General features: G+C 32.0%; 2 protein-coding genes across 5 annotated transcripts in view; both read right to left on the minus strand.

Annotated features, from left to right (window-relative positions):
- Positions 1 to 1871: 1871 nt before the first annotated feature.
- Positions 1872 to 26943, minus strand: LOC129791714 (diuretic hormone class 2). Of its 4 annotated transcripts, none has more exons than XM_055830020.1 (4): positions 26670 to 26943; positions 9661 to 9761; positions 3965 to 4072; positions 1872 to 2758 (listed from the first exon to the last, which is right to left on the minus strand). In XM_055830020.1, exons 2-4 carry the CDS (start codon positions 9756 to 9758, stop codon positions 2599 to 2601), a joined length of 366 nt encoding a protein of 121 aa, XP_055685995.1. In that variant the 5' UTR covers positions 9759 to 9761; positions 26670 to 26943; the 3' UTR covers positions 1872 to 2598. The 4 variants fall into 4 exon arrangements, with proteins under 4 accessions (XP_055685995.1, XP_055685996.1, XP_055685997.1 ...); XM_055830021.1 differs by having other exon boundaries at positions 9664 to 9761; positions 26670 to 26942; XM_055830022.1 differs by having other exon boundaries at positions 3965 to 4066; positions 26670 to 26942.
- The window catches only part of LOC129791713 (probable alpha-aspartyl dipeptidase), a 29389-nt gene continuing 24943 nt past the window's right edge, over positions 22814 to 27259 (minus strand). The window contains exon 4 of the mRNA XM_055830018.1: positions 22814 to 22824. The gene's annotated coding sequence lies outside the window, so the exon portion shown is untranslated. The remainder of the gene's footprint in view (positions 22825 to 27259) is intronic.

Genomic DNA, 27259 nt, shown 5'->3' on the forward strand with positions numbered 1-27259 from the left:
GGCTAGACGGGGTGCCTCTGAGCCATGTGAAGAGCGAATCGCTTATAGTAGGGAGGATCTTTTTCTCTCTATTAACAGGATTTGCCTTGACAGATGGCAAGACCAATGGTTAAATGAAAGCAGAGGCAGACTTGCCTTTTCAATTCTGCCGGAATGCAGGAGAAATCCATGGTTTCTAGGGTTAGAGAATGTTGGTAAAGAAAAAATATACTTTATCAACAGGATCATTAGCAACCATTTCAGGCTTAATGCCCATTTGGCCAGGTTTAATATAGTGGAAAGTATGTTATGTGATGTTTGTAATTTGTATGAAGATGTTGATCATGTGCTGTTTATTTGTCCTAAGTATGTTAGTGGGAGAGAGGAGCTTGTTGTTGCGTGCAGTGAAGTCTGTGATAATCCCTATTCTAGGGACATTGTGGCACTAGCCATTGAACAAAGGAAATTGGGGCCGTTGATGGGAATCGCTGATTTCCTGAAACGGAATATGGTCTTCCTGTAAGGCAACTGGCTTGCCTCAAGACTGCAGTCTTGTAGTCCCCTTGTGACTACAGACTTTCTAAATCGGGTGGGAGGGTGGCAAAAAAAAAAAAAAAAAAAAAAATATGTGAGTATTATATATAGCTAAAAGCCGAAACAGTGAGAGCTTTTCTTGAGCTTTCATATGAATTTATTCTTTTTGCAATTTGCGCCAATCTGTGCAAAGGCTTATTAGTACAGGATGTTCTTTTTAGAACTTTAGAGCTTTTAGGGGCACTGAATTGATCAACGTCCTTAGACACACTCCTTGTTATAATTTTAGTTCAAAATAACTGAAATGTACAATCCTGTAGGGGAGACAAGAGGTGGATTAGCCAGTTTGGGAAAAAGTAATTGCAAGTAAGTTATTGAAAACATGAAGTCATATTTTTTAATTAATCACCTACCTTTTCCATGTCATTTCGTGATTATTTCACAAGAAAATTTCAAAAATGAAAACTCTCTTGTTAAACAATTTTGGAGGATTCTGTTCATTATGAAGCTTTTACATCAGACGCTGAATAAAAAGAATTGAAAAAGATTAATCTATGCTATGCAAAAGCCACGCCCCTGTTTCATCTTTCCTTGCATGTGTTTGCACGTTTTCACAATAGAAACAAATGCATCAATGCAATGCGTCATATGTCATCAAATGAAGCATAAACGCATATGCTTTATATAACTTTTAAAGAGTAAAGCAACGTGAAATATGGGCGTGATTTTTACATTTTTTGTTGTAAATCTTTTCCGACTTATTAAGAAAATTCTAAGTTGTTTTATGCTCTACAATATTTTTCTTGTTTGATTTATTTATTTATTTTTATTTTTATGACGTCATGAATCAAAGAGGCTCAAAATAAATAAACTTCTTTTCAGCTGGACGGTTCCATTGAAGCTTTTAGCAGAGATATTTTTGTTCTATTCTTTGGCTTATTTCTGAGGTCAATTTTCTTCTTATTTTCCGAAATATTTGATAGGAAAATCGTTCAATTTCATAATTTTTTTAAATCATCTTTGATATAAAAGTGAATTAATCCAGATATTTTTTTTATTAAATAAGTTTCTTTAATGGAAAAATAAATCTTTTTAATTCGAAAGTTTAATTTCTTACTAATTATTAAGGAAAAAGTCGTACTAAGCCCAAGTATCCCTATTTAAATACATGACAAAAGCTCAGGACAGGAGCATTGAGCTTTAAACTCATGTTTAGCAGCAGAGACTCATGCTTGTAGCACAGACAACTTTGCAGAAGCAGCTGAAAATCCTCAAATTAATTAAAAATTAGAAGATTTTGCATGATATGATTCAAAAACTTATATGCTGTTTGTTGAAAAATAAAAACTCAATTAAAATAGATAAATAATAAAACTCAACTTATATATATTTCAAGTGAGGTAATCATAACATATAATTCATCTACATTAATTTTTAATGTAATTCTTTTGCCAACATTTACATAAAGAGACAATTTTCATTTTTTTTAAAGTTCTCATTCATATTTTTTCTTCTTTTTCATTATAATCTCATGTACACCATAATTTAGATTTTTTTAAATGTAATATTTTTTCAATTCTGACAAAAATTAATATTTGAGACATTTTATACGTTTACATGTCATATTTTTTATGGTTAATCAGATAAAAGTGCAAGGAACAGATTTATGCCTAATGGTTTATTTTTTTATTTTTTATTACCAAGGTTTTTACATAATTTTCTTTTTTTTTGTTGTAATTTTTTTTCTTCTTCAAAGTTTAATTACATTTTGCATTTTCTATATAATCATCAATCTAAAATGTAATTTGATATTTCGTCAAAAAGGGGAAGAGAAAGTTTTTTTTTTAAATATTTTATTGTGACGTTTTATCTTTTTTTATTTTTTGTTAATTCGTTTTGAATGTGAAATTTCAGTTGAAAAACTTTTTTGTTTTTGGCAAAATATATTCTTGGGGAAAAAAAGGAGAGAAAAGAAAAATAAAATATATTGAATTTCTTTTTTGCATTCGGTGGGCATGATGATGAGCTTTCTTTCCTGTGTGTGGGTGTATGTGTCTTAATCTCCATTGTGGTTTAGCCTCCGATTTAAGCTTCACTATCTGGTGGAGCCATTGGGGTTGCTTCCGAACGCCTCTTCCTGCCTGGACCACCAGCATAATTAGCGGCCGCCAAGCCCATACGATGTTTTGCCTCCTGAATACCAGAGAATCCTCTCGCAAGTCCAAAATCAACTGTTCGTTTAGAGCTGCAAAAAAAAATCCACAAAAAAAAATAAATGATCAACTTTTAACCTACAAAACATGTAGCTGAAAAATGAATGTAAAAAAGACTTTGCTCAATTAACAACTTTTGAGTATCAATGAACGTGGTTAACGTAGTAAAACATAAACGTGGTTGTGCATAAATTAATTTTTATGAAAGTAAAACTCTGTAGAGGTGAATTCGTGATAACAAGTCCCCCTCACCCCTCACCCCATTAACTCCTATTGGGATTCAACAACGTTTCAACGGGCGGTGTAATTACAAAACCACTGGGAGTTGCAATTGGATGCCCTTTTTGTTGTGAGAATTCAATTTAATTTAACTGGAGGGCTGACAATTGCTTTCTTCCTATGCTTAAGGGGGGCCTCTTTTGAGAGCTTCTTTTGAAATGTTTTTATTTTTCTTAAATTTGGTTTTCCGAAGTTGGCCACATTTAAAGACTTATTATTGAAGAGTAAGAAAATCATTTTCCGCCATCTTGTGATTTTCCTTAAACCACAAAAGTAAGTTTTTCTCAGGATCTACTGGATGGATTTTGATGGGATAAAAAGCAAATGGAAGAGGAAATACCAATGCAGATTTTGATGTACCAGAATTTTGAATTTCCATTCTGGGGCTGAGAAAAATGAAAAAATGTGATTTTGTTCACGATTTCTTGATGTTTTTCCACTTTTCTCAGGTCCAGAATGGAAATTCAAAATTCTGTTCCGGTACATTTTCCACTGACATGCCTTCTTTCATTTGCCTTTTACTTCATCAAAATCCATCTGGTAGATCCTGAGAAAAACCTACCTTTGTGTTTCAGGGAAGTTTTGTGGAAAAGTCGGAAAATCACAAGATGGCGTCGCACCTAAGATGGGGAAAAGTTATTTTCTTACACTTCAATAATTAGGCAACAAAATGTAAACAACATTGGAAAACTAGGTTTAAGAAAAACCCCAGGAAAAATAAAATTTAATTTGTCTTTTTCCATGTTTGTTTTTAGGTAGAAAATTTTGATTTTTTTCTCTCAGGAATTTTGTGATTTTAAGATTTTCTTATTAAAGAATATTAAGCTTTCTTTTCTAATAAAATCATAAATTTCCTCAAAATATGGAAAATGTGGCTTAACATCCTTGAAGGACTGTGCTGACAAAATTGATGATTGAAAATGAACAAACAAAAAAAAAGATTTTTCCGCTCTACTCACTTTTCCAGATCGTCACGCGCTCTCATTATTGTTTGACCAAACCGTGCAATCAATTCCATCAGGACATCTTCCGGTTGCTCCTCAATTTCATTGTAGTATCCACTGTGACTGGGAAAAGGCGGAAATTAAAGTCATTGAAATATGTTTTCGTGCGGATAATGCAATGAATAAAATGAATTTGTTGCTTAATAACAAATTTGTTTTTGATTTAATTTCATAGGAAAAGTTTCGTAACTGATATTTCTATTAATAACACACATTTTGTAATGATTTATTTGCACTAAGGGAGACTTTGTGGGTGGATTTTGTAATTTTACTTTACTTTATGTTTAAAATGTTGCAGTAATGTGATTTATTAAAAAAATTACATAATAAGTCACTGAAATAAAGGAGAAAATTGTTCGTAAAGGATTTAACGACTTTACGGATTATTATCTTCATCCCCAGTCCCTCCTAATTATTTTAAATTATTCAAATTGACTATCTTTAGGGAAGGCTTGGGAAAGGTATGGTCATCGTTGGAAATCACTTAAATAACTTTCATTAAAATGACATTTTGGTATTATTTAATGGAATACTTTTGACAAAAAATGCTTTTGTTAGTGGTCGAAAGTTTGTTTTTATTTGTGGATACATTTTTTATTGAAAAATGACGATTTCAGTCAACCCTTTTGCGTTTTTTGGGTCATACGTAGACTCAAATTCATTTTATTTTTCTAAATTTTAATGAGCTTAATTGATTTTCCAAGTTACTATGCATCAAGTTCACACAAAAGAGGCCAAAGAAGACATTTTGGAAACTCTGAAAATTATTGTTACCCAAAAATGTGTAAAAAAAACGTCATAAAAGTTATTTTTTTGTCATTTTCACAGCATAAAACGTAAAATACGCGTAAAGAGATATAAATGAAACTGATCAATGCGAAGGTTTCATGCAGTGAAAAAGGCAAGAAACATTAACATGTAGTGACGTCATTGTTTTCATTTTTGTGTAAAGCTTTGTCGGTTTTTTCCAGCCAATGGCAGTGGAAAATGGTAATTCTGCTTGGAGATTCCTGAACTATTTTCCATCCTCTAGGCAAGTTCATAATCGTGTCCTGATTGTATCCGTGTGTTGAATCAAATATCAATGAATAAACTCCTTTTCTAGAAGCTTTCGGTGCATTTTGCGTGTCCTAGCGGCTTAGGAGGAAATGAGTTCATTCAAGCTTATACGAGTTAGGATCTCATTCGAGGAAACAATTTTGAGTTTCAACGACAAATTCATCGATGAAACACTGACGCAAAATGTTTTGAATCATTCAAAGGGACAAAATGGCCGCGCAAATTTTTGCATTTTGTGGGAAATCTTTTGTTGCTCTTTCTTATTCTTTTTGATTCTCTAAAAAAAATATTTAAAAAATGCTTCCTTAAACCGAGACAACATCCATATATGTTTGAATGAACTCCGTTTAGCTTCTGCTGTTGCGGAGGACGCATCGGACGCATAAACTGCATCGAAAGTTCCTTGAAAAGGAGTTTATTCGAAAATATTTCATTAATTTTAGAGAAGTTTTTGGAGAATCTCTTTAATGATCTAAATTCCTTTTCAACTCATTTTTAATTCCTTTTGGGAGGCAGGACTTGTAGGTCAACATAAGCTGAATGAAAGCTCCACAAATGTGTGACGTAGACTGTGCAAAACTTTCATTCAAAATTTAATTCATTCCTTTGAAAAAAATCATCTCTTTTCATTCAAACTTATCTAAATCATTTCTTAAAAAATCAAATCATTTTTTGCCATTTTACATTAGAAAAAAATTAATTTATATCCACGCATTTATCGTGATTTAAAATGAAACGATCCAGGTGCTTCCCCTTAAGTGAATTAAAGACGAATATTCAACAATACTAGTCTGAGATTCCTTATCTTATATCGTTTTTTTTTCTCTCTCTTCATCTCCTACCTGTGGCTCCTGGGTGGAGGATACCTTTGCAAAAGTCACTCCGCGACGGTATGGCAAAAAAGCGGAATCACGTGAATAAAAGAGGAATAATGTGCGGGGATTTTTTTCCTTCTTAAAAGGGGAGTTGGGTGATTTTTTTTAAGCGCAAACCCTTGAGGTAAATTTTAGCACTCCACCATTGGGCAGAAGGAGGTTTTTGGCGCAAAATGTGAATTTATAATAATTTGATCCTATATAAGAGAAAATGTAACAACTAATAAATTCTTAAAGGTAAATTCGCCCTTCTTTGCCTTTTCATGACTCCACAGTAACACCCATAAGGTTTACAGTGTGTTGGGTGAAAATTACATTATAGGTGGGTGATGCGGGAATGAGAGTACACAAAATTTCATAGAGTACAAAATAATCTCCAACCCAAACACGTTTTCCACCCTCTCGTTTCTCATGTTATGAATGGTGGATGTGATATTAACAAGTGAAACGTCGGAGGATGTTATTCTCTGTGTCCTGTTTTGAGGACGTCACGTGCGACTCTTTTCACAATTCCCTCCACACTCGAGGAACATACTTAATGCACACAATCATTCAATGTAATGCAATGACACCCCAAAAAATTCTTCTTTTTTCCTTTTTTTTCTACTCTCAACCCTCAACGTCTTTATTTCTCTTTCCTAACTTCTTAATCGACCGTAATATATTTTATTTGCTCACATCATTTTTTTTCTTTCTTTTCTCTTATTCATTCTTAAATGTTTTATGATGAAACTATTTGTCAATGGAGGGAAAATTATATTTTATTTCTCTTTGTTTAGCTCATATGTGGAAATTTTCACCAGAATCTGCTACCTTTCAACCCGTAGCTACCTACTCAACTATGTAGTATAGGCAATTGTGGGTTAGACATTATATAAGCGTATGACAATCCACTACTTGATACGACGCTGGGAAAATGACTTGGATTCCACCTAGAATGGATAAACAGCCGAAATACCTATTTGAATGTAAACAACATTCTATTCCCACATTTTCACAGCCCAAGGCATACAAAATTCACGAAATATATTTTATGGCAATATGCTCACATACAGTCAATAATTTTGGAATATATGCTGAAAATATGCTTTCAGGATAAACATTTTATCTACGACAATCCTCTCTATGTGCGCAAAAATAAATATCTTACCAAATTTTCCAAAGCTGCAGATTTTTTTTCTTAAAATTTTAACGGTTTTTTATCTATTTTTTTCCTAATTTACCATGAATTTTAGTAGTTAGGTTTTACTGGAAATTTTAGTAAAGAATTTCACTAAATTGACTAAACTTTAGTAAAAGAGAAATAAAACTAAAAATTTTAGTTACCTTCACTAACAGATTCAGATTTCAGTGATTTCAGGCCAACATAACTAAAATTTTCTATTATAACTACTAAAATTTTTAGAAAATGTTTCATTACTACAGACTTAAGTAGCAGTTTACTAAAGTTTTGAATGACAGTGTAGCTTGTGGTATTAAAGTTTCTCTTTTTTTTTTTAAATTACTTAATAAATCAATCAATCAATTAAGACTTTGAGTGAAAATTACGAGTCTAGGATGAAATTCTAAGTTCCATTTAAGTTTCTTAAGTCAAGCACAAGCTTCAGGTTTTAAGGTAAGGCCAGCAGATACAATTAGAGCTGAATGTATCTTAAGATAAATTTTACTAGTTTTGTCTCCTGTCCAAAGGGTTCATTTAAAAAAACTTTGGCCTTACTTAAAAAGTTTAGGCCATGTTTAAGCAACTTAGGCCTAGCTTAAAAAAATAGGACTAGCTTGGAAATGGTAGAGTTAGCTTAAAATCTTATGACAGGCCTCAGAAACAGACTAACAATAAGTCAGATTTTATAGTAAATATCACCCAAAGTCCGACAAATGTTTTTTAAGTCAGCCTTAACCTTTTTAGCTGTGATTCTTTCTTGAAAGAAGCACAGCTTCTGTGTACACTCCAAAATGCAAAGTCATCAGATCGGGCTCAAACTTGGGATGACCACGAATTAGGGTCCCTACATTCCAAAAAACGTATGCGCCAAAAATCTTTCCGGCCGTCCGGCCGGCCGGCCGTCCGGCCGGAACCTTTTGCTAAATTACAAGAGAACGGTAATAGATAGAGACTTGCGGTCAACGGCAAAGTTCATATATCGGGTGGAAGACATACGATTATGAAGTCAAATCCACCCCCTCACCCCTTCGTCCGCCATTTTGAATAACCTCAAAATTTTGTTTTCGCTATATCTCAGCCCCTGTAATAGCTGAAAATCTGAAATTTTGATATGTTGTAGGGGCCATCAAGACCTTTCCAACGATGCCTCATTTTCGAAAATCGGTCAAGCCGTTTAGTCAATATGGCCGACACAATTTTTCATCGAAAATCGACCATAACTCGAAAACGACTTGACCGATTTTGATCAACCCGGGCTCAAATGAAAGCTCTCAACAAGCCCTACAACTCTCTAGAACATCGGAAGTTTCTAAAGTCACCGCTAGAGGGCTTAAAATGAAAAACAAAATTTTCGATGAGTTTTCGATGAGTTTTCGATGAATATCTCGAGCACCGCTTTATAGAATTGCTTCATATTTTGATATGTTATAGCTGACTATAATGTCTTTCACCATGCCAAAAATGAAGAAAATCTATGTAGCCGTTCCGGAGATATCGCGTTTTAAAGTTAACATGTCATATCTTGATTTGCATAAGTCCAACGCCCCGCGAAGCGGGGCGTTTTATATATACACATATAAAAGTAAAGTAAAATATATATAAATGCATAGATATATACATTATATATATACATATAAAAATGCAAAGTTAAATATATATAAACTGTAAAGATAAAAATTAAATATAGCATGGATGGAACAGTATAAAGCGAAAGAACGGTAAGTAAAACTTACGGGCTGTGATTCTTTCTTTGTCAGTGAAATGTGAAATTGACGGAAAATTGAGGATGGGCAAATTTTGAGGAAGGCTTTCTCGTGTACCGAATCACAGCCAACGCACACGATTAAGGCTTTTCACAAAAATTCTGGGCGTTGGCTGTGATTAGGTGCGCGAGAAAGCCTTCCGCAAAATTTGCCCATCCTCAATTTTCCGTCAATTTCACATTTCACTGACAAAGAAAGAATCACAGCCCGTAAGTTTTACTTACCGTTCTTTCGCTTTATACTGTTCCATCCATGCTATATTTAATTTTTATCTTTACAGTTTATATATATTTAACTTTGCATTTTTTATAGTAGGCTCAATTTTTTTTAAGCTGAATATAAGTTTTTTTTTTATTTAAAGATAGGCCTATGTTTTTTAAGCCAAACTTAAGTTTTCTGAAAGCAAGACTAGTTTTCTATGCTAGATCGTAGTTCCTTATGTTGTTAGGTCGGGTTTTAAGTTTTCTAAAACCAGGCTTGAATTTTTAAATCAGGCCTTAAGTTTTTTCACCTAGGCTATACTTTTATGCTCTAAATGGCTTGATTAGGTTTAAGGATTAATTCGCTTTTGCTTTCGGGCTGGTGCCTGATGTAAAATTAAAAGAAATATTTTCTATGCATATCAAAGACAGAGTTCTAATCTAATCTATCCCATAATTACGTAGTTTCTACTTTCCTAAAATCAAATAAAGATATCTTAAAACAAGCTATCCTATATGTATTAGATGGATCTTCTCATAAATATTTACTGCAAATTAAAGAAAATCAGAAAATTGTTGCATTATTTACAACTACCTGGGCATTGGAACTGATTCAGTCATTGCTACGGCCATCAGACTTACACCAAGGATCATTAGGATGATTGTGCAGAACTTTCGTGTTGAAATCATGTCCTGAAAAGAGGAGAGAAAGCAAAAAAGAGTGTGGAAGACAATTAATTATTTTATTACTTGTGAGTGGTGAATTGCGTGCAATAGAAATTAATCACGGAAAATTTATTCTATCAAGGAAATTCCCAATGGAGCTCTATCTCACCCAATTGAAAGGCGGGAAAAGTGCAAGAAGGATGGTGGTGGAAGTAAAGGTTCAAAAAGTTATTCCCACGTGTATTGTTTTGTATTTCTTCACCCACAGAGACTACCCCAAGACTACCATCAAAAGAACATAATAAATATCTTAGCATTGTTGGTGTAAACACGTCACAAGGGGGATTTTATTAATTTTCAAGCCCACAAGCTCTGTATTACCTCGAAAACTTCCCAAATAAGATTTATGAAGAAGTTACACATTTATGAAGATGATGATACTTCGTTGATATTTCACTTATTGTGGTGTAAGTTTAAGAGTCAACGGAAGGAAGGAAGTTCTCTCTTTTGGGGAGGAATTATAATTCAAACCGAACAAATATTAAAGGTGCGAATGAAAGGAGTACAATTGGGAGAAAAGTAATAGCAGAAGGATTTTTTGGGCTACCTTTTGCTTTAAATTATTTTCTAATTTATCTATCCAATTTCTTCTTTTAAATTAGTTTTTTTTGTTTAGATTCTGAATATTCAAATCATTCAGAATCATCAAAAGAACCTTCTATATTTTATACTGAAGTCATATAGAAAATTCCAACAAAGATTTGCCTATAAATGTGAATAATGGGCCTAATTCAGCGACCAAGAAACCCTTGAAATTCGCTTGAAATCTTGAAATTTCAGTACAAAATTTAAAGATTTCAAGGTTTTCTTGGTCGCTGAATTAGGCCCAATGACGTCTTGAAAAACAAGAGATTTACGACGATCGGAATCATTAAACCATATTAACGACTGTTGCTAAGGGGTGTTTATCTGGACGAAATAATTCGAGTCTTGGGAAATATTCTGATTATTTGCTAATATTCGGATGATTCACCAAGGAAATTGAAGTCTAAAAATGCTAAATTAAAGTATAAAAAGACTTAAATAAAGCCGAAAAATAGTAAATTCAAGGCTGATGAGTTCTAATTTTTAGCCAAAAAGTAGTAATTTCAATTATAAAATGACTAAATTCAAGCCGAAAAATATTTAGTTTTTATAAATTTCTTATTGTTATAAAACAGCTCAAACTGAGGAACGAAACTTGAAGAAAAAAAGATTAATTAAAGTCTTAAAAAACGCCGAAACTTAAACGGAAATGTAGTAAATTTGCTAAAAAGTAGTAAATTGAACCCATTGAACCCTAAAAAAGACTAGATATGTATATAAAATCCATAAAACTAAAAAGTCCTAAAAACGTTTTCAGATTTTTTCGGTTTTGAGTTGTTTCGTTTTTAGCAAAAGATGTTTTAATTGAAGTCAAATATTCAGATCTTTGGAAATATTCAGATGATTCGCTTACCAAAACATTCGCCAGATAAACACCCCTTAGCTGTTGCACTCAAATCAGTTTTTTTTCAAGCTTATTTTAACAATTTGTTTATGCGGTTCTAACGTTTGACATTGATTTGCTAACATCTGACATTTCTATTCTAAAATTTGACATTTATAACGTTTAACGTTTAAATCAATGTTTGATATTTTCTTTCTAACGTTCAACATTTAATTTTTTACTATTAAACGTTTCTTTTCTAACGTTTGACGCTTTTTTTCCGAGTTTTAGAATCCATTTTAACTTTATTTTTCCTTTATTTTAAATCTTGGAAATATTTTCTTCTGACCTCTTCTTATAAAAAAAATATGATTCTTCTGAACTTTTAGGATGCTTATCAGTCACATGAACACCTTCTCTGGTTACGCCAATGACGTCAGCATCGTGTTTTCTTTATGTCATTCAACTCTTTATACGTAAGAAGTTCTAAAGCTCTTCCCTTAATCAAATCCCTTCATTTTTTAAATGATTCAATTTAACGTATTTTTATGCAATCAAATCCAGAGTTTTTTTTTTACCCATTTTAATATTTAATTGATAATTTTTATAAAATAAATTGAAATTGTCGAGATGGGAGGAAAATATTGTGATGAAATTGATGCAACGCGAAAATGGATGTTACTTAAAAACAATGTATGCGCAAATTGTCTATTAAATAACACGCACTATAGCCATTAACCAATAAAGAGCTACAATTTCTTCACAATCTGTTTTGATGGGAGCTTACACACTTGTTGATGGTTGGCCAGGAGAGGGGGGTTCACCAGGCGCATTTACCGGGCATGAGGGGGGTTAATAGAACTTTGGTGTAAAATTACTTAAAGCACACAAAACACAATTTCTGAATAGAATGGACATTTGATTCCTTTTTCCCCTTTGAGAATATTCTCTGTTCAATGCTAAAATTTAACTTTTCTGTCCTTTCATCCCGCAGCATATAGGCAGTGAAAGAGGGAGTCTTTGAAATTGCTTTTCAATCCTTTCAATCTCATAAAATTATCACATAAATCTCTTTATATATTCTCATTAAAAGAATCTGCAGATTTTGCCATAGCTGCTTATGAGACAATTTTGGTACTAACGTGGGATATAATCGAAATTATATAGACTCCGCTTAATTACTCTTGTGTGTGATTATGTATACACTTTGGGTTATAAGTAGCATAATTGAATTCACATCCTAATATTGCATCATTTTAATCAAATTTATTGACTTGTGCTGAAAAGTCCCAGAAGCGGAATTTAGACGAGGGACGACAAGAGGGTGCGGAGTAGAGAATCAAATTAATTCAATCAAATTTACGCCCTGTGCGAGTTCAAATTCTCATGGGCTATGCTTTGCTTATGTATATGCTTCAAAATATTCAAAGCATTAAGGGGATAGTCTCACTGCTGGAGAATCGTCGTATATTTACATTCTACCAAATACATCTGCCATTTAGGGAGAAGTATTTATTCTTCAAATTTTAAGTGCCAACAGGAATTTCATTGAATCCCCTCTCTCTCAACAATTATTTCCAAATTCATGTACAACTCATTAAAATTATATATAAAACTCCCTGGGTGAGAAAAAGAATTTAAAATTCCGCGAGATTTTGTGGGAAATCCATGAAAAAAAAAAACGAGGAAATCTTATTGGGATTTCGGTTTAGAATCTCGAGTGGAGATAAAATTTCAAAGGAAAGAAAAGATAATTTGCCTTCAGAATTTCAATCAAATAAATTGCTACCAAAGTAGAAGAACTAATTGCTGGAGAAATAAAAATAATTCGCTAAAAGGAAATCTTCTGCTCATTTTAACTTCTTCAATGGATTTTCTGGCATCCAATCCTTTCAATCGCAATAAACGATCTTTTCCTTTATTGAGATTAACCTCCCTCCCAGTGGCGTAGTCAGGGACATTATTTAGGGGTCTAAAGCAAGCTCAAAGCGCTCAAAGTTCAGGCAGTTAAGGTTTATCTTTAAAAGCTAAAAGAAATTATTTTAAGACTAAAAATTACATTGAAATTAAAAAAAATGTTTATAAATCTCCCTCATAAAAAACATCTCAAAGGTTATAATAACTGTCAAACTTTGAAAAAATTACGTCAACCGTTAGAGAAAAGCATCAAATGCTACAAGAATAATGATCAGATGCTTGAAAGTGTCAAAAATTATAAAAGGAACGGCCATACGTTAGAAAAAAAACATCATAACGTTTGAAATACACAAAACTATAAAAATCAAACGTTGAATTTCAATTTTTTTTAAAAAAAACGTCAAAGTTTGTGGACAAATTCAATACGGTAGAGAAGCACCAAGAAATGTTGTGTCAAACACGTAAAACGTTAAACGAGCAAAGTGAAGAAATGTAAAATGTCAGAAACGTAAACCGTTAAAATCACACGTCAAACGTTAGAAAATAAACGTCAAATAATAGAATTGAACTAAAAACTGTCAAAGGCTCTTTATTTGAATATTGAATATCTACTTTGATTTCTAATCATTTTTAAACCCTTTTTTGTGTCCTTTAAATTCATTTATTTTACACGTATTTTTTCCAATAACTCCTTAAATTAATTTCTTGCTACGCCCCTGCTTTCCCCTAAAGTCTGACGAGATGAAATAAAATTCAAAGCTTGGCTAAAGTTACAACGTCTTAATTTTTTAACGGCTACTTTAAAGAATTCACTCATTCATCAAACAAACAGACGTTGAAATTTCCACGGACTGGGAAAAAGAAAGAAGGAATTTGAGGAAGTGTCTGTGAGAAGCAATTTTCTAAATTGATAAAACATTATGTAGGTAGGTAATTTAGAAATAATGTAAATTTCAAATGTCTCTCTCTCCTGACAAATTCACTTTACTTTTTCCAAACCAAAATCCTATTTTTTGCTGTACAAATACAAACTCAACAGGATGAACTTGTAATTGAATTAATTTTTAATTTGCTTCCCACAAATTGCTACGAAGTGCTAAAACATCCACACAAAAAAAGGAGAAAAATAAGATTAAAGAGGGTAATTTTCTCCACGAAGGAAAGCTTGTTATATATTTTTAGTCACCAACTATAAAAAATTGAGTGGGGGGAGGATAGAGTTGTGTGAAAATTTATAAAGAAACTTTGGGGGAAAAAATGGGGAGAATTAATTATGAAAATCAGAGTCAAAAGTTGCGGAGGTTTGCATTTGAATTTTTTGTGGTCAATGGAATTGATTGATAATCCTATTCACCCCATTTCACACCTTGGTAAGCATTTCTGCTTTCAACTATTGAATTTAAGCATTTTTTCGAGTTTAAAAACATTAAATTCAGATGAAGATATGCTTGCATGTAACGTATATTCCCTAACATTATGTATGTATGTATGTTTTTCTGGAATTATATATATATATATATATATATATATATATATATATATATATATATCACGTACACAATTTTTCCCCCTGAAACTTCTGAGGTGATGAAAATGATATTTTTTTTATTACAAATTAAATTAATTTCCATAATTCTTGGATTTTCTTTCACATCAATGGTTTTGGAAAAAAAATTTACCAAAAAGGTTCCATGTAAAATTATTTATTAAAATAAATTTCTTGAGACAATAGTAGAAAGGTTCGATGGTGAAGAAAAAAAAACATTTCAAGGGTACCCTCAAATAAAATTTAAAAGACATTTTGACGACAGAGTTTATTAAATTAATGGTGCTTGTACTTGTGAGGAATTTTACGTCATCTGTGTACCGGTCTTCACTTAATTTTCCTCATCATACTTTCATTTCATCCTCATTATAATCAATTTCACGATATGCGTCAGTAGGGGGTGTAGGTAGCACGACCAAGGAGCTACTTAAAGGACACCCATCTTGGCTTAACTTTGTAAAATGAATGACCTCCCTCCTCCTTTCGTTTAATCATGAATGTGGGCAAAATTGAGTGTAGGAAGGAGATTTTTTTCATTTTTGCTAATTTGCGATATTTATATGATTATATTTTTTTAAGCGGTGTTTCCTTAACCTTTAAGAATTTGTGAGAATATGCGTTCGTCATAGTTCTCTCTTCTCTTATTATTAATTCTCCTGAAGCTCCTAACTCGAGAAAAAATTCTTATAAGAAGAAAATTCAATATCTGGGAAATATTCTGGCTTTTCCATTTATTTCCTGAGAAAATGAGAGCTTATGAAATAATTGTCAAAAGCTTCCTCTAAGGCAGAACCATTGAAACGATTGAAACTTTTCCCACACCTCTTTGTCACGCAAAACTCCAAAAAAAAGGAGATTCGTTTAGGATGAAATTTAACGAGCAAGTTAAGAAAATGCTCCGTAGTTTAAGTTAATTGTCTTGTTTTTATATTAGAGATAATTTCTGAGATGTCGAAAAAGTTTTAAATTGCTCCAAAGCTGCTCATTTCCTCCATAAAAACATCCTTTGCCCCCGAGGAAAGTTTTACAAGATATTTACTTTGTGGGCTTATTTACATAAATTCAAATGAACTCTCCCTTGTTTCTTCATCCAAAAAGTCATGTGTTTGAGATTTTTTTTTGATTAACTTCAAATTGATTTTCACAATGTGGCTAAAAGCAATTTTTGGCCGCCATAAACCGATGTTTAAGTTCCTCAAACTTTCTTTTGAAACAAATAAATGAATAAATTTGAGAAAATTCTGGGAAAGAAAATTTGAGAAAAAGGTATTCAAAACGGAAGTCTTTAACAATTTCCGGCAGTGAGATAGTAAATTATATTTCTTTCATGATCCATGTTGTGATTCTGTGATTGATACATTTATGGAAATTGTTTAGATATGTATGTAGGTATACGTATCGTTTGAAGAAAGGTAGAAGGGATAAAGTGAAGGAAAAAAAACTTTTAACGCGTACGAGGGAAATGCTGAAAATGTTGGAAAAGAAATAGAAATGGGTAAGATCGTGGGTGGAAGTCCACCCCAAATTGAACATTCCTTTTTGCAATAAAAAAAAACTTCGGAATGGGTACGAAGGAAGGATGTTGAAGACGCAAATTTGAGGTTTATTCTCCCACTGTCACCTGTTTTTTTACCACGCTCTCGCAAAGATATTCCCTCCAACCGCCCCCAAGGTATCCGCAGCTTTTCACATTTCACCATATAAATGTGATCAGGCAAAGATTTCGTGAAAGATACATATGTACATACATAATGTATGTAGTAAGAATATATATATAGTACGTTATGTATATATTGTAAATTAACCGTGAATTTGAATATTTTTTTCCTTTTTTTTTGATTTTCCATATAAGACATTGGATCTGTCATTGGGATTAAGTTAATGGGGCCTCACAAATCACATTTGTGACCACGGGAATGGAATTATATTTCTTGTTTTATAGGAATTTTCATCCTACGCTATGTATAAAATTGCAAAATGGTGTAGAATTATGTAGGTGGTTACAGGAGAGAGGGAAAATAGGTCTGAGAGAATCCTATCTTCCGTCTTCATTTACCTCACGGGTAATTTTTAAAAATCAGTTTAACGGTTTTATTTTAAAAATTGGTTAGGACGTACCCAGGGTAGAGGTTTGAGTATCTAAAAACTTCTTAAAAGCTCAGAGCTTCGAGCTTTAATTGGAAGGTCAAAACCAATTAGTTTTATTCTAAAAATTACAATAAAAAAATAATCGTTGAATGATAGACTAGAAACGTCCGTAAGTCAGTTTTCTTTTAAGTCAGACTTAGATTTTTAAAGACAGGTTTTTAAGGTTTTAAGCTTAGGACAGTCTAAATTTCGACCGAATGGATACAGCCGATTCAGTCTGAATTCAGCCTAATTTAACCTTAAAAGACTAGAGAACTAGGCCCATCTTTAAAAATTATATCCTGGCTTAAGAGACTTCAAGTCTAGCCAGAAGAGCTTAGACTTAGAGCCAGATTCTGATAAAATCTTGTCTTATCCCTTAGATTAAAAACCTTAAACCAAACTTTAGAAAATGTAAGACCTGGTTACATAAAACTGTAGTCTGCTACAAAAACTTAGGTTTAATCTGAGAAACTTAGGCCAAGCTTAAAAAGCTTGAGCCAAACTGAGAAAAATTAAAACAATATTTAAGGAACCTTAAGTACAGCCTAAAATTTTAAGCTTAAGGAAATTTTAAAAATATTTTTAAAAAAATCGTTGACCGTTAAAATTTAGAAGAGAAATGTCAAAAGTTCTAACCCAAACCTTCTTTATTCAGACACTTGGCATAATCGTATTCCTTAACCGATTTTGACAAATTTAGCAAAATTAAATTTTCATTAGATTTACAACCCATAAAAATCCAACTACAATAAAATAAATTTAATGCGCCTTTGGAAAGCAAAAAATTCTGCTTCAAACGAGTGTGTTAGGTACCTACCTATATATTTTTTTCTCCCAACTTTTTATATAAATATTTAATTTATTTACACATCGTTAGGTAATTGTTCCCGCATGAGAGGTGGTTGGGAGTTTTGTTGAAATTGCAGACATTTTTCAGTCGCAAAAATGGTGTATAAAAGTCGTACACTCCTGATTAATTGAAATGCGTTCGTGGTGACATGTTTTTTGGGGTTGGAGGGCAACACCACTGAAATCTCCCTCGAACCCACCTTCCCACATCCCTTCGACGAACCAAAGGTAAATTAACCCGCTTCATTCTTTATCCTTTTATATTAAAATTTATTCACACGGTGTAAAAGATTTAAATTCCTTATTTCACTTTAGGAATTTAGCAAAGGATCCTAATTATTAAATGTCTCCAAAATGGTACAAAATGCGGGAAAAGAGAGAGAGAGTTCAACGAACAAAGTCCTTGAGGTGGATTTTCTAAGGACATCTGAAAACCACAAATAATAGATGAGAAAAAATACGAATAAACATTGAAGGTATATATTTTGCGAAAGTTAACTTTTTAAGTTGAAAAATTTGTGCATTAAAGTTTCACAAAGGGATGTGTAGGTATATCCTGCAAAAAGCAATGTCCTCGAGGCAAAAAGTGCTTTAGAAAAGTGTTTGTCTTTGTGAAGAAATGATATAGAGTAAATGTTCTAAAAAGTTGTCTGTGGGTAAATAGTTCTTGCGCGCTCTTCTCAAAGTTCTCAAAAGCTCCTGTTATATTTTTTTTAGGAATTTATTTTGTCCAACCCTCATCTACTTCTTGTGGAATTTTATGCATTTTTGAGGAGAAATTTCCTGTTTTATTTAACCTATTTAATTTATAAAATATTTAGTAAAATAATTTTAATAAAAGACAGAAAATTGATTTTCTTTTCTGAATTTATTTCCTCAAAGTTTCAATTAAAAGTTCTTTAAATTTAATGAATGATAATAAAAAAGAAATTCTATAACCAGGCAAGATAATAAATCTTGTCCAAAGTAACTACAAAAGAACAGGGAGAAACTAAACTTTCTTAGCAAAACCACACAGAGCTTAATTAATTTGAAAATGACATTTTAAATTAAATTCCGCATTTTGAGGGAATATTCATCGTTTTATTTCAAATGATAAAGTTCTCCTCACTTCTTTGATTACCATTCCGGAAGATTTCACAAAATTTCCCGCTTTTCTCGGCTCTTTTTCTTTTGAATGCTATCACCCAGGAAATTCTCTGGAAGACTAAACTTTTGTACAATAAAGTGATTTTACAAATATTTTGAATTCTGCCAAAAACACATTTTTGCAGCGAAGAAAAAGAAAATTTTAAAAATTTCAATACAAAATAAAGGATAAATCGTTCTTATGCAATATTCTTTGTAAAATTCTCTCCAGTTCGCTTATTCAGTGCGACATTGGGTGGGAGAAGTTTAAATTACATGCAAATATACCCATTATTGCATTTATTAGCTGCAATAGTTGGAATTTTATTGAAAGTAATAGAAATAAAATTTTCCTTACGATTATTGCTGGAAAAAAGATATAAAAACGGCCGTTTGATGCAATTCTTGAACGTCTTTCTGCACACAATAACCTCTTTTAGTATAAAGATTCTTTTTTAACTACGATTCTTCCTCCAAAGTAGCACACAGAGCTCTACTTTATGTCATTAAAATTCTTTTATTTTAAAATTATTCTTCTTGCACGAACTAGGGGAAAATTGCAAAGAAAGTTTGAAAGAAAAATTACTTTTAAAAGAATTTAATAAGAAAACTTATTGCATTTTGATCCTTAAAAATACTTTGATTATTTTTTTGTAAAGTCAAGGAAGAATATAGGGACAGATTCATAGAGATATTGGCAGTAAAATGATGAGATTAATTAAGTTAATTTAATCATTGAATAATTTTCCAAACGGTCATAAAGGACTTCATGTAAATTAACGTGTTCAGTGTTATCTCTCAAGCATTTTGGCAGGCAAAGAAAACAAAGTTTGACGAATATATTGACCCAGGGGGGTCCAAAGCTGAATTACGTGGATTATAGAGAGAAAAATTTGAATGTTTAATTTAGGGAAAGAAAAATACGAAAAGGACATGAGGCTGCTGAAATGTGTACACACCAGTGCAATTTATACTCACAAACGTACAAACGCACACAAGTTGATGTGGGTGGTGGATAATAATGAAATAAAAAAAAAAGAAGAAAAAAGCATCCTCAGGGAGGAATTTACATTCTCAATGGATGTAAACTTTACTCATTGACTCTTAAGAGACTCTCACCATACCATAATAATACAGAAGGAGATTTGGAGGAGAAAAATAAGAGAGAGAATGAGATGGAAGTGCTGTACATAAAGTCCTCGTTGAGATTCCTTCGCTTATTCTTTTCTTTTTCCTTTCCTTCATTTAACTTATTAATGTGGTGTAGTACACGACTTAGGAAGAAGAACAAGATCTTATATGATGTTAATGTATATCATTTTATTATTTCTTTACTTTTAAGGTGATATTTTATGACTTTTCCAGCAGCTGAATGTTTTCTTTTGCTTTTCACAAACAGAAAAAATGTTAATTCCCTCAAATAGTTCCCTTTCTCCAACAAACAATTCATTTTTCTACCTAATTATTGCTTGAAAATTTCTCAAATTTCATTTCTAAAAAAAATTCCAGGAATAATATTTTGATTACTTGATGAAAATTCATTTTATTCCTCCTCCCTTGGAATTCCAGTAATTTTGAATTGAATAAAAAAAAATCTTATTAAATTTTTTTCGCACAACATTTACCTTTTCCCTTAGAATTCTTGTTAGCTAAAATGGTATGATTACATTGAATATGTAGAACATTTCTGGGGGTATTCTCTGTGCGGATAAATGGAATGAGCCCTCGTTGGAAATTATTTAGCTTTAATGAACATTTTCAGAGAATCTTTGGAATAAACTTGAGAGGAGAAGACCTAACCAACGGGGGCGGAAATTTGTGGGAAATACTCACTCTCCACAAGATAGTAGATTAGTTAATTTTACTAGATTATAAAGTTTATCGAGCTGTTTGCAAATAAATGGAGCTTTATAGGTAATTAAATAAAGGTTAAATAAATCAAAATTCTGATACAAAAGTTTGTGGGAAAATGGAATGAAATTGAGAGGATTGAGCGTAAATCCATTTCCAATTAATTTTTGAAATTTTTGCATTTTAAAAAGTTGGAATTGAATTACTTGCAACCATTTTTTTATCTGGAATTTTACAAAATTAATTTACAAGCACATCACTCATGGCATTCTGGTGAAAAATAAGGCTCTACCCAGGTGATAATAATGCTATTTATGTCATAAAATGTTCTTCCTCACTTACACATGAAATTTTATTTAATTGAATTTCCTCTCGTTAGCCCACATATTATTATAATAAAATTAATTCTATCAACGCATTAACTATGCAAATCCGTTTTTTTGTGAGAAAATTTTATATATTCTCAACTTTCTCATTATTCTAAACGTTCAAAAGAATTCTTAAATTGACTAACATAATTTTTTTTAATAATATTTCTAAAATTCTCAAGTGAAAGAGTGCAAATTAGACTGTAAAAAAACCCTTAAATTTCACGAAAAAAGGGTTGGACAAATTAAAACTTTCAAATTAAATAAAAGACTCTTAATTCAGTTAATTCAAACAGACAAGAGCTCATTTATATTACATTTGAGCTTTTAAAAGCTCTGTTGGAGTTGCATAATGTGGCAAAATTGGACTGATGTGTGCTACACCCTCAACTTGAAGACTATCGCAAATGTCATTATCAGTGAAATGAAATGGAGAATACAAAATTAAACAAAACAAAACTACTACACCACACTCACACCTAAAAAGCCCATTTAATTCAAAAAGTTTCTAAAGCAAATGCGTGATATGTGGGTATAACATCGCATTTAACAAGGACTATAATTGAAAATAATGTTACCCCGAGTCCCTTTCATTCACACAATAATTTAACTAATTTTCAACACTCTGCTGATAATTTCGCTGTAGGTAGGTACGCTAGAAAGAGCACCTATGTTAAATAAAAGTTGCGAAGGAGTTTGTTTGAAAGTTGGCAGCAAGTGTAGTTAGGGGAGAATTGTCTTATTCTGACCACAACTCTTGAACTATCAAGTTGAAAATTTTCTTTTGATTCTCAACGTTTTTTTCTTGTATTTTTTGTCGTGAAAGTGAATATCCAGGCTAAAGGATTTTAAAGTTTTTGAAAAAGAAAACATTAAAAACGTTAGAAAAGGAATGTCAAACGTCAGAATAAATGAACGTTATAATAAACGTCAAATGCTATAATTTAAACATTAAGCGTTAGGAATTGGACATCAAAAATTTATTTATTTCTTTAATAAAGAATATTCTGTTATAGTTTCCCACTTCAAACAATTTGAATGTCAAATGTTAGGTAAAAACAGTCAAAATTATAATTGTCAAACGTTAGAAAATAAACCATAACCGTTAAGGACAAAACGTTTAAGAGCCAACTTACTTAAGAAAAGAATTTTCACTCAAGTTTTGGGAAATGGAAAATAACTAACCAAGAGTTTTTTAAAGCTTTTTTTTACTAGAAAAAAAAATCACTCCGCTATGAAAACATTCTCCCCTTTTCATTACAACTCGTTCAACTACAAAATATCCGTTAAAAAAAAATTCAAATTCCATGGTCATGTTCTGTGAGAAGAAAATCCTTGTTTGTTGCAATTTCCTTTTGCAAAATATCACAAACACAGTGCAAAGAGAGAGAGAGAGTTAAGTTAAAGGCGTAAGAATCAACAAATTCTTGAAAGTCTCCCATGTCTCAATGCAAAAATCCACGGGAATCCCTTGAAAGTATAAATCTACTCAACACACCAACCCATGTACATGAAATGTATGTAAATATCAAGGATTCTGTATGTAGCGACGGGATGTTATACATGCATTAATGTATGTTATGCTAACTTATTCTATACCTACTTGATATTGTTCTTCTTAACTTCGTTTATATGGGGCGTAATGCGCGTATGGGTGGAAAACGTGAATTAATGGTGCCCATATAAGACTTTTATTTCATCCATATAACTGTTTGTTATCATCAAAGAGAAAATTACTAAAACATTATATCAATTTTATTAAATTACATTATTCCATCCACTTTGCAAACAAACATATCACACGCTTTTACCCAAAAAAAAAAATGAGAAATCACTTTGTGATAAAGTCAGCACTTTGGGGTTTCCATTTATCTGTTAAAGTTGAATTTGATAGACATTGTTGTGGGTAAAGTCCTTTGAAAATTGCGATGATGGTTTGTTCCACAGCTGTAGCCCTTTTATCTATTTTAATACCAAATCCCGCAACTGAGTTATAAATAATAAATTAATATTTATATATAATTCACTGGAGAGTGATGATTTTGCTGAAACTTTAATCTTTCTGTTTACACACAAAATCCATCTGTGGCGACTGATTAATCGAATTGAGGCTCAAAAATCAATACGATGTAAATCTGCAATATTATATGGATTCGATTTGATGGAAAAACACCCCCATATGTAATTTAAATCGCAATAGATCATTTAATTTTTTAACATAATCTCCGCAATCACCTCAAGCTAAATAAAAAAAAAACCTCAAATGTAAATGTTGAAGTATCTCTGTTTAATAATCTAACAGTGTGGGAAAAAAACAGGAAAGCAAAATAAAAATTTTATTGTTAACCCTTTCATAGCGGGGAATTCTTCAAAAGAAAACTCTGCAATTTATTTTTAAAATGGAAAGTTTAAAAGTCTTTGAATGATCAACAAATAAAACCTCCTTGTCGGGGAAGGGTTAAATAAGAAAAGGGAGTAAAAGCCACAAAATAAAATTGCAAATGTTGTAAAGTACTCATCGTAACACAAGGTGACCTTTCACAGGATGTGCACTAAAAACAAATACAGAGTCCAGATATAATAAAGTAACTACGTGACGGTCTCTTGTTCAAAAAACCACCCCCAAAAAGAAGGTAAAAAATGCTCAAGAGTGGAGGAATAAATTTAAAAAACAAGCCCACCCATTTATTTTATTAGGTACATATTTGCTCATACTTTTTGTGCATCATTCACGAAAGTAATAATATTTATTTTAACGTAAGAAATATTCGTGGAAAATTTTTTGCAACGTTGCCTAGAAAATTCATCCACAAGAGAAATCCTTTTCAATCAATTTTGATATGGAAAATAATTTCCATAGATCGAGTTATTCATATCAATTCGCTTTTTCATCCATAACTTAGCTCAATTTCATGTTGAATGAATAAATAAACGTTGATGTAGGCCTGTTAGTGGTGAAATTTTGCAAATGAAAGCATGGAAATTCAGCATGTCAAAATACCATGATAATTACCTATGCGCACATTCACGTTTAATAAAATGAAACGTATAAAATAAACTCAATTCATTCAATCAATTTATCTGTATCAAACTTTGTATTTACAGCAACAACATTAATCATTTTCAGATTACCCATCAACTACTGCATTTCACACTCGTTCTAAAAGCAAAAAAAATAGTTTTTTTTTCTACGAAAAGGAGTTTATTCTCTTGTCTAATAAAAAATCTTGCATTGCTTTCATTTGAAAATAAAAAAAAAAGAAATCTCCGTGAGAACTTCTCAAAAACAATGACGTCATTAATGTTTTTCTTGTCTCTTATGGATGATTTTGCTGGCCACCGTGTCCAATTCGATTTTTTTTCAAAATTGTCACAGAATAACATCTATCTAAAATATATCGTGATAATTTTTACGCCTTTGAGAAAGGAAATTCAATTAGATCATGTTCGTAAAAGGAAAATAAAGAAAAAACATTTTTTCGAGAGAAACTTGAGGTAAAAGTTTTGAGGTTAGAAACCTCGAGGGTTGAATGCATTAAGCATAAAAATATCTTATCAAGAGTCATCAATGAATATTGTCATGAAGGCTCTACGCAGTAAATGAGACAAAAAAATCATAATAGTGACGTCATTGTTTGTATTTTTTGTCAAATCTTCACTTGTGCTCTCGCAGCCGGTGATTCCAGTGTGGAAAATAATGAAAATTCCATTTGACTACTTCTTATTTCCTTTTAAATTCTCTATATGAGATTACGCGTATTCCAGTTGTTCCGTAAATTGAAGAGTTTTCTCTGGGGGTTTCTCATACGAAAACGAATAAACTCCTTTCTACATCATTTAAAATTTTTTTTTGAAGAACAAAATGTCCCTAAAAAGGATAGTGAGTTCTCTATGAAAAGCGTCGGTAAGTCTGTTTTATATTTTGCAACTTTTTTGAACTTAAAAGCTCTCTTTATTACCTTTCTTCGACTGATTTTTCCGATTTTTTAGATAATGTAATAAATACGAAAACAAAACTTTCATAAACGAACACAATCACTCAAAATTGTTGTAAAAGTTCAATACTCTATGCGAACTCAATAAACTTTTTCATGTTAATCCAGCCCAACAATTCCATTTGAATGAATTTTCCAAATATTTTGAACTTTCATTTTCAACAAAACTTTCAAATCCCACTCAAAGCTCTCAAAAGGAAACTTTTCACAACTTTCTTTATGAAAATATTTGTGTAATTGAGGAAATTGATAAACAATTTATATATTAAAAATTGCACATTTTATTGGGAAAGAATGGAAGGAATTAAATTTTATTTTTCCCATCACAAAGTTCTTTTGCATTAATAAGAAACTCTGTAAAAGCTTTCGTAAAAGTCACTGAAAGTTGAAGAAAAAAAAAATCTTTTGAAACTTTATCAAATTGAAGAGAAACTATAATTCTTCACGAGTTTTTTTATTCGTTCTACGTTTTTTAATTAATATTAAAACTATAATTTTAATTAAATTCAATTCCTCATTTGAGCTTCAAGTGAATGAAACTCTTTCTCATAAAATAGATTTAAAAAAAATGTATGAAAAACGTTTACAAGAAAGAGAATTAATCTTTCTTCAAATTTTATTCTAGAAGTGAAACTTTTTACTTCCAAATCCATTCTTTTGCCATTCAGATTGCTGAAAATCCTCAAAATACTATACGTAAGCGAAATTATAGAGCGGAAAATTTCCCATCAAATAATCATGATTGAATATTAATAACAATTTCTCCGAATCCGTGAAATTAATCCAATAAATTTGCAACAAGAAGCCCCCCCAAATTTCCCTAATTTATTGCATAAGAGAGTAAAATGTCTCTCCTGGAATTGTTGTAGATTCAGCGTCGCACTTTTGTTATTGAAATCTTTTGATCTCACTAATGGTGTGTTATTATTTGATCATTTTTCACATATTTTTCTAATAAATTCACATCTTTTATTTTTGTTCATCGTTTTATCGACAATTTGAGGGAAAATTTCAAGCAAAAAAAAGTGTCAAAATCATGGAAATTCAATCCCTTTTTGAGGAAAAATATTTTCTCGGCTCCAACGGAGGTGGATTGACATTGTCGAGGAGCCCCCGCGCCGTATGGGGTGTTGTGCGAAGAAATGGGATGTGTTGTGAGTTTGCGGAGGAGACAGATAGTGTTGTGAGATTGTGGCGTAAAAGTGATTTTATTTGTGCAACTGGAGTCGTAAATCATCCCTCATACAGCCCCATTAACCCCTTCACATCGTATTATAACAGATTGCAATTACACATAGGGGATGATGGTTGAAAGTTCCGAAGGGAAAAAAAAAGGAGAGAGAAAGGATGTAGTGAAGGGTGGCTGTTGGAGCTGGATGTTGTGTGGGTAAAGCCTCAAGCTGTGCCCATAACTGCCACTTTCCATAGTTTTCCTTCATCTTTTTGCACCGCAGTCAATTTTATGTTTATTTCCTCTTTTATTCAATCCACTGAGCATTTCCTCCAACCCCCTATTTCCCACTTATTCCCCTGTTTTGCAACATATTTCTCTATTTTTCCTTTTCCCGCCCTTCCACGAGCCCCCGAAAACACATAACTTATCCCATTTTTCACGCCTTATTTAATTTAAAATAAAAAGTCCTTAATAACAAATCAATTAAATAATTTTTTTTCTTTACTCACCACAAATTATGAAGATTGTTGATTTGCAGAGAAGAAAATTCAATTCACTCAAAAAATTGAGATCAATTCGTTTTAATTGATTTTCCTTGATTAATACTTGAGCAAAAAAATAAAATAAAATTACAGATCCTTTGGTGAATTCAAGCAAGAAAATATAATTCACTGAAACTTTTTCTTCTTGTTGCTCCTTCAATGAAATCTCAGGGAGATTGAGAATTATTTTTTTACCACGGGACACGCACGTGAGGAGTCACAAAGTATTGTGATGTTAAGGAAAAGAGTTCACTTGAATTTATACCCGTCGATTGGGAATGGCCTTTCCGTTTGGAGACTACGATGTCGCCACTGGCGTGAGTCTCCACGAAGATTGTGGCAGAAAGTCTCCACGATATGATTTAGCACGCGTGCGCGCCACACACGAAACTAACGGATATTGTAAATTATTTAACCACAAGCAATTCCTGTGTATAAATCAATCATCCTCCCCGCTTTGGGATGCCAGAGGAGCTGCCTCTTTAAAATCTCCTCGTATTTTCCTCTCTTCAATCAATATTTGAATTGTCCTTTTTGTGGGAAATAAAACGGAAAAA

This window comes from Lutzomyia longipalpis, chromosome 3, assembly GCF_024334085.1.
Source record: "Lutzomyia longipalpis isolate SR_M1_2022 chromosome 3, ASM2433408v1".
NCBI lineage: Eukaryota > Metazoa > Arthropoda > Insecta > Diptera > Psychodidae > Lutzomyia > Lutzomyia longipalpis.

Coding starts and splice junctions, on each gene's coding strand:
- LOC129791714 (XM_055830020.1), bottom strand. CDS start 9,758: ATGATTTCAACACGAAAGTTCTGCACAATCATCCTAATGATCCTTGGT. Junction 4,073..9,660: donor TCAGTTCCAATGCCCAGGTA/GTTGTAAATAAT, acceptor GCCTTTTCCCAG/TCACAGTGGATACTACAATG. Junction 2,759..3,964: donor GCGCGTGACGATCTGGAAAA/GTGAGTAGAGCG, acceptor TTTTTTTTGCAG/CTCTAAACGAACAGTTGATT.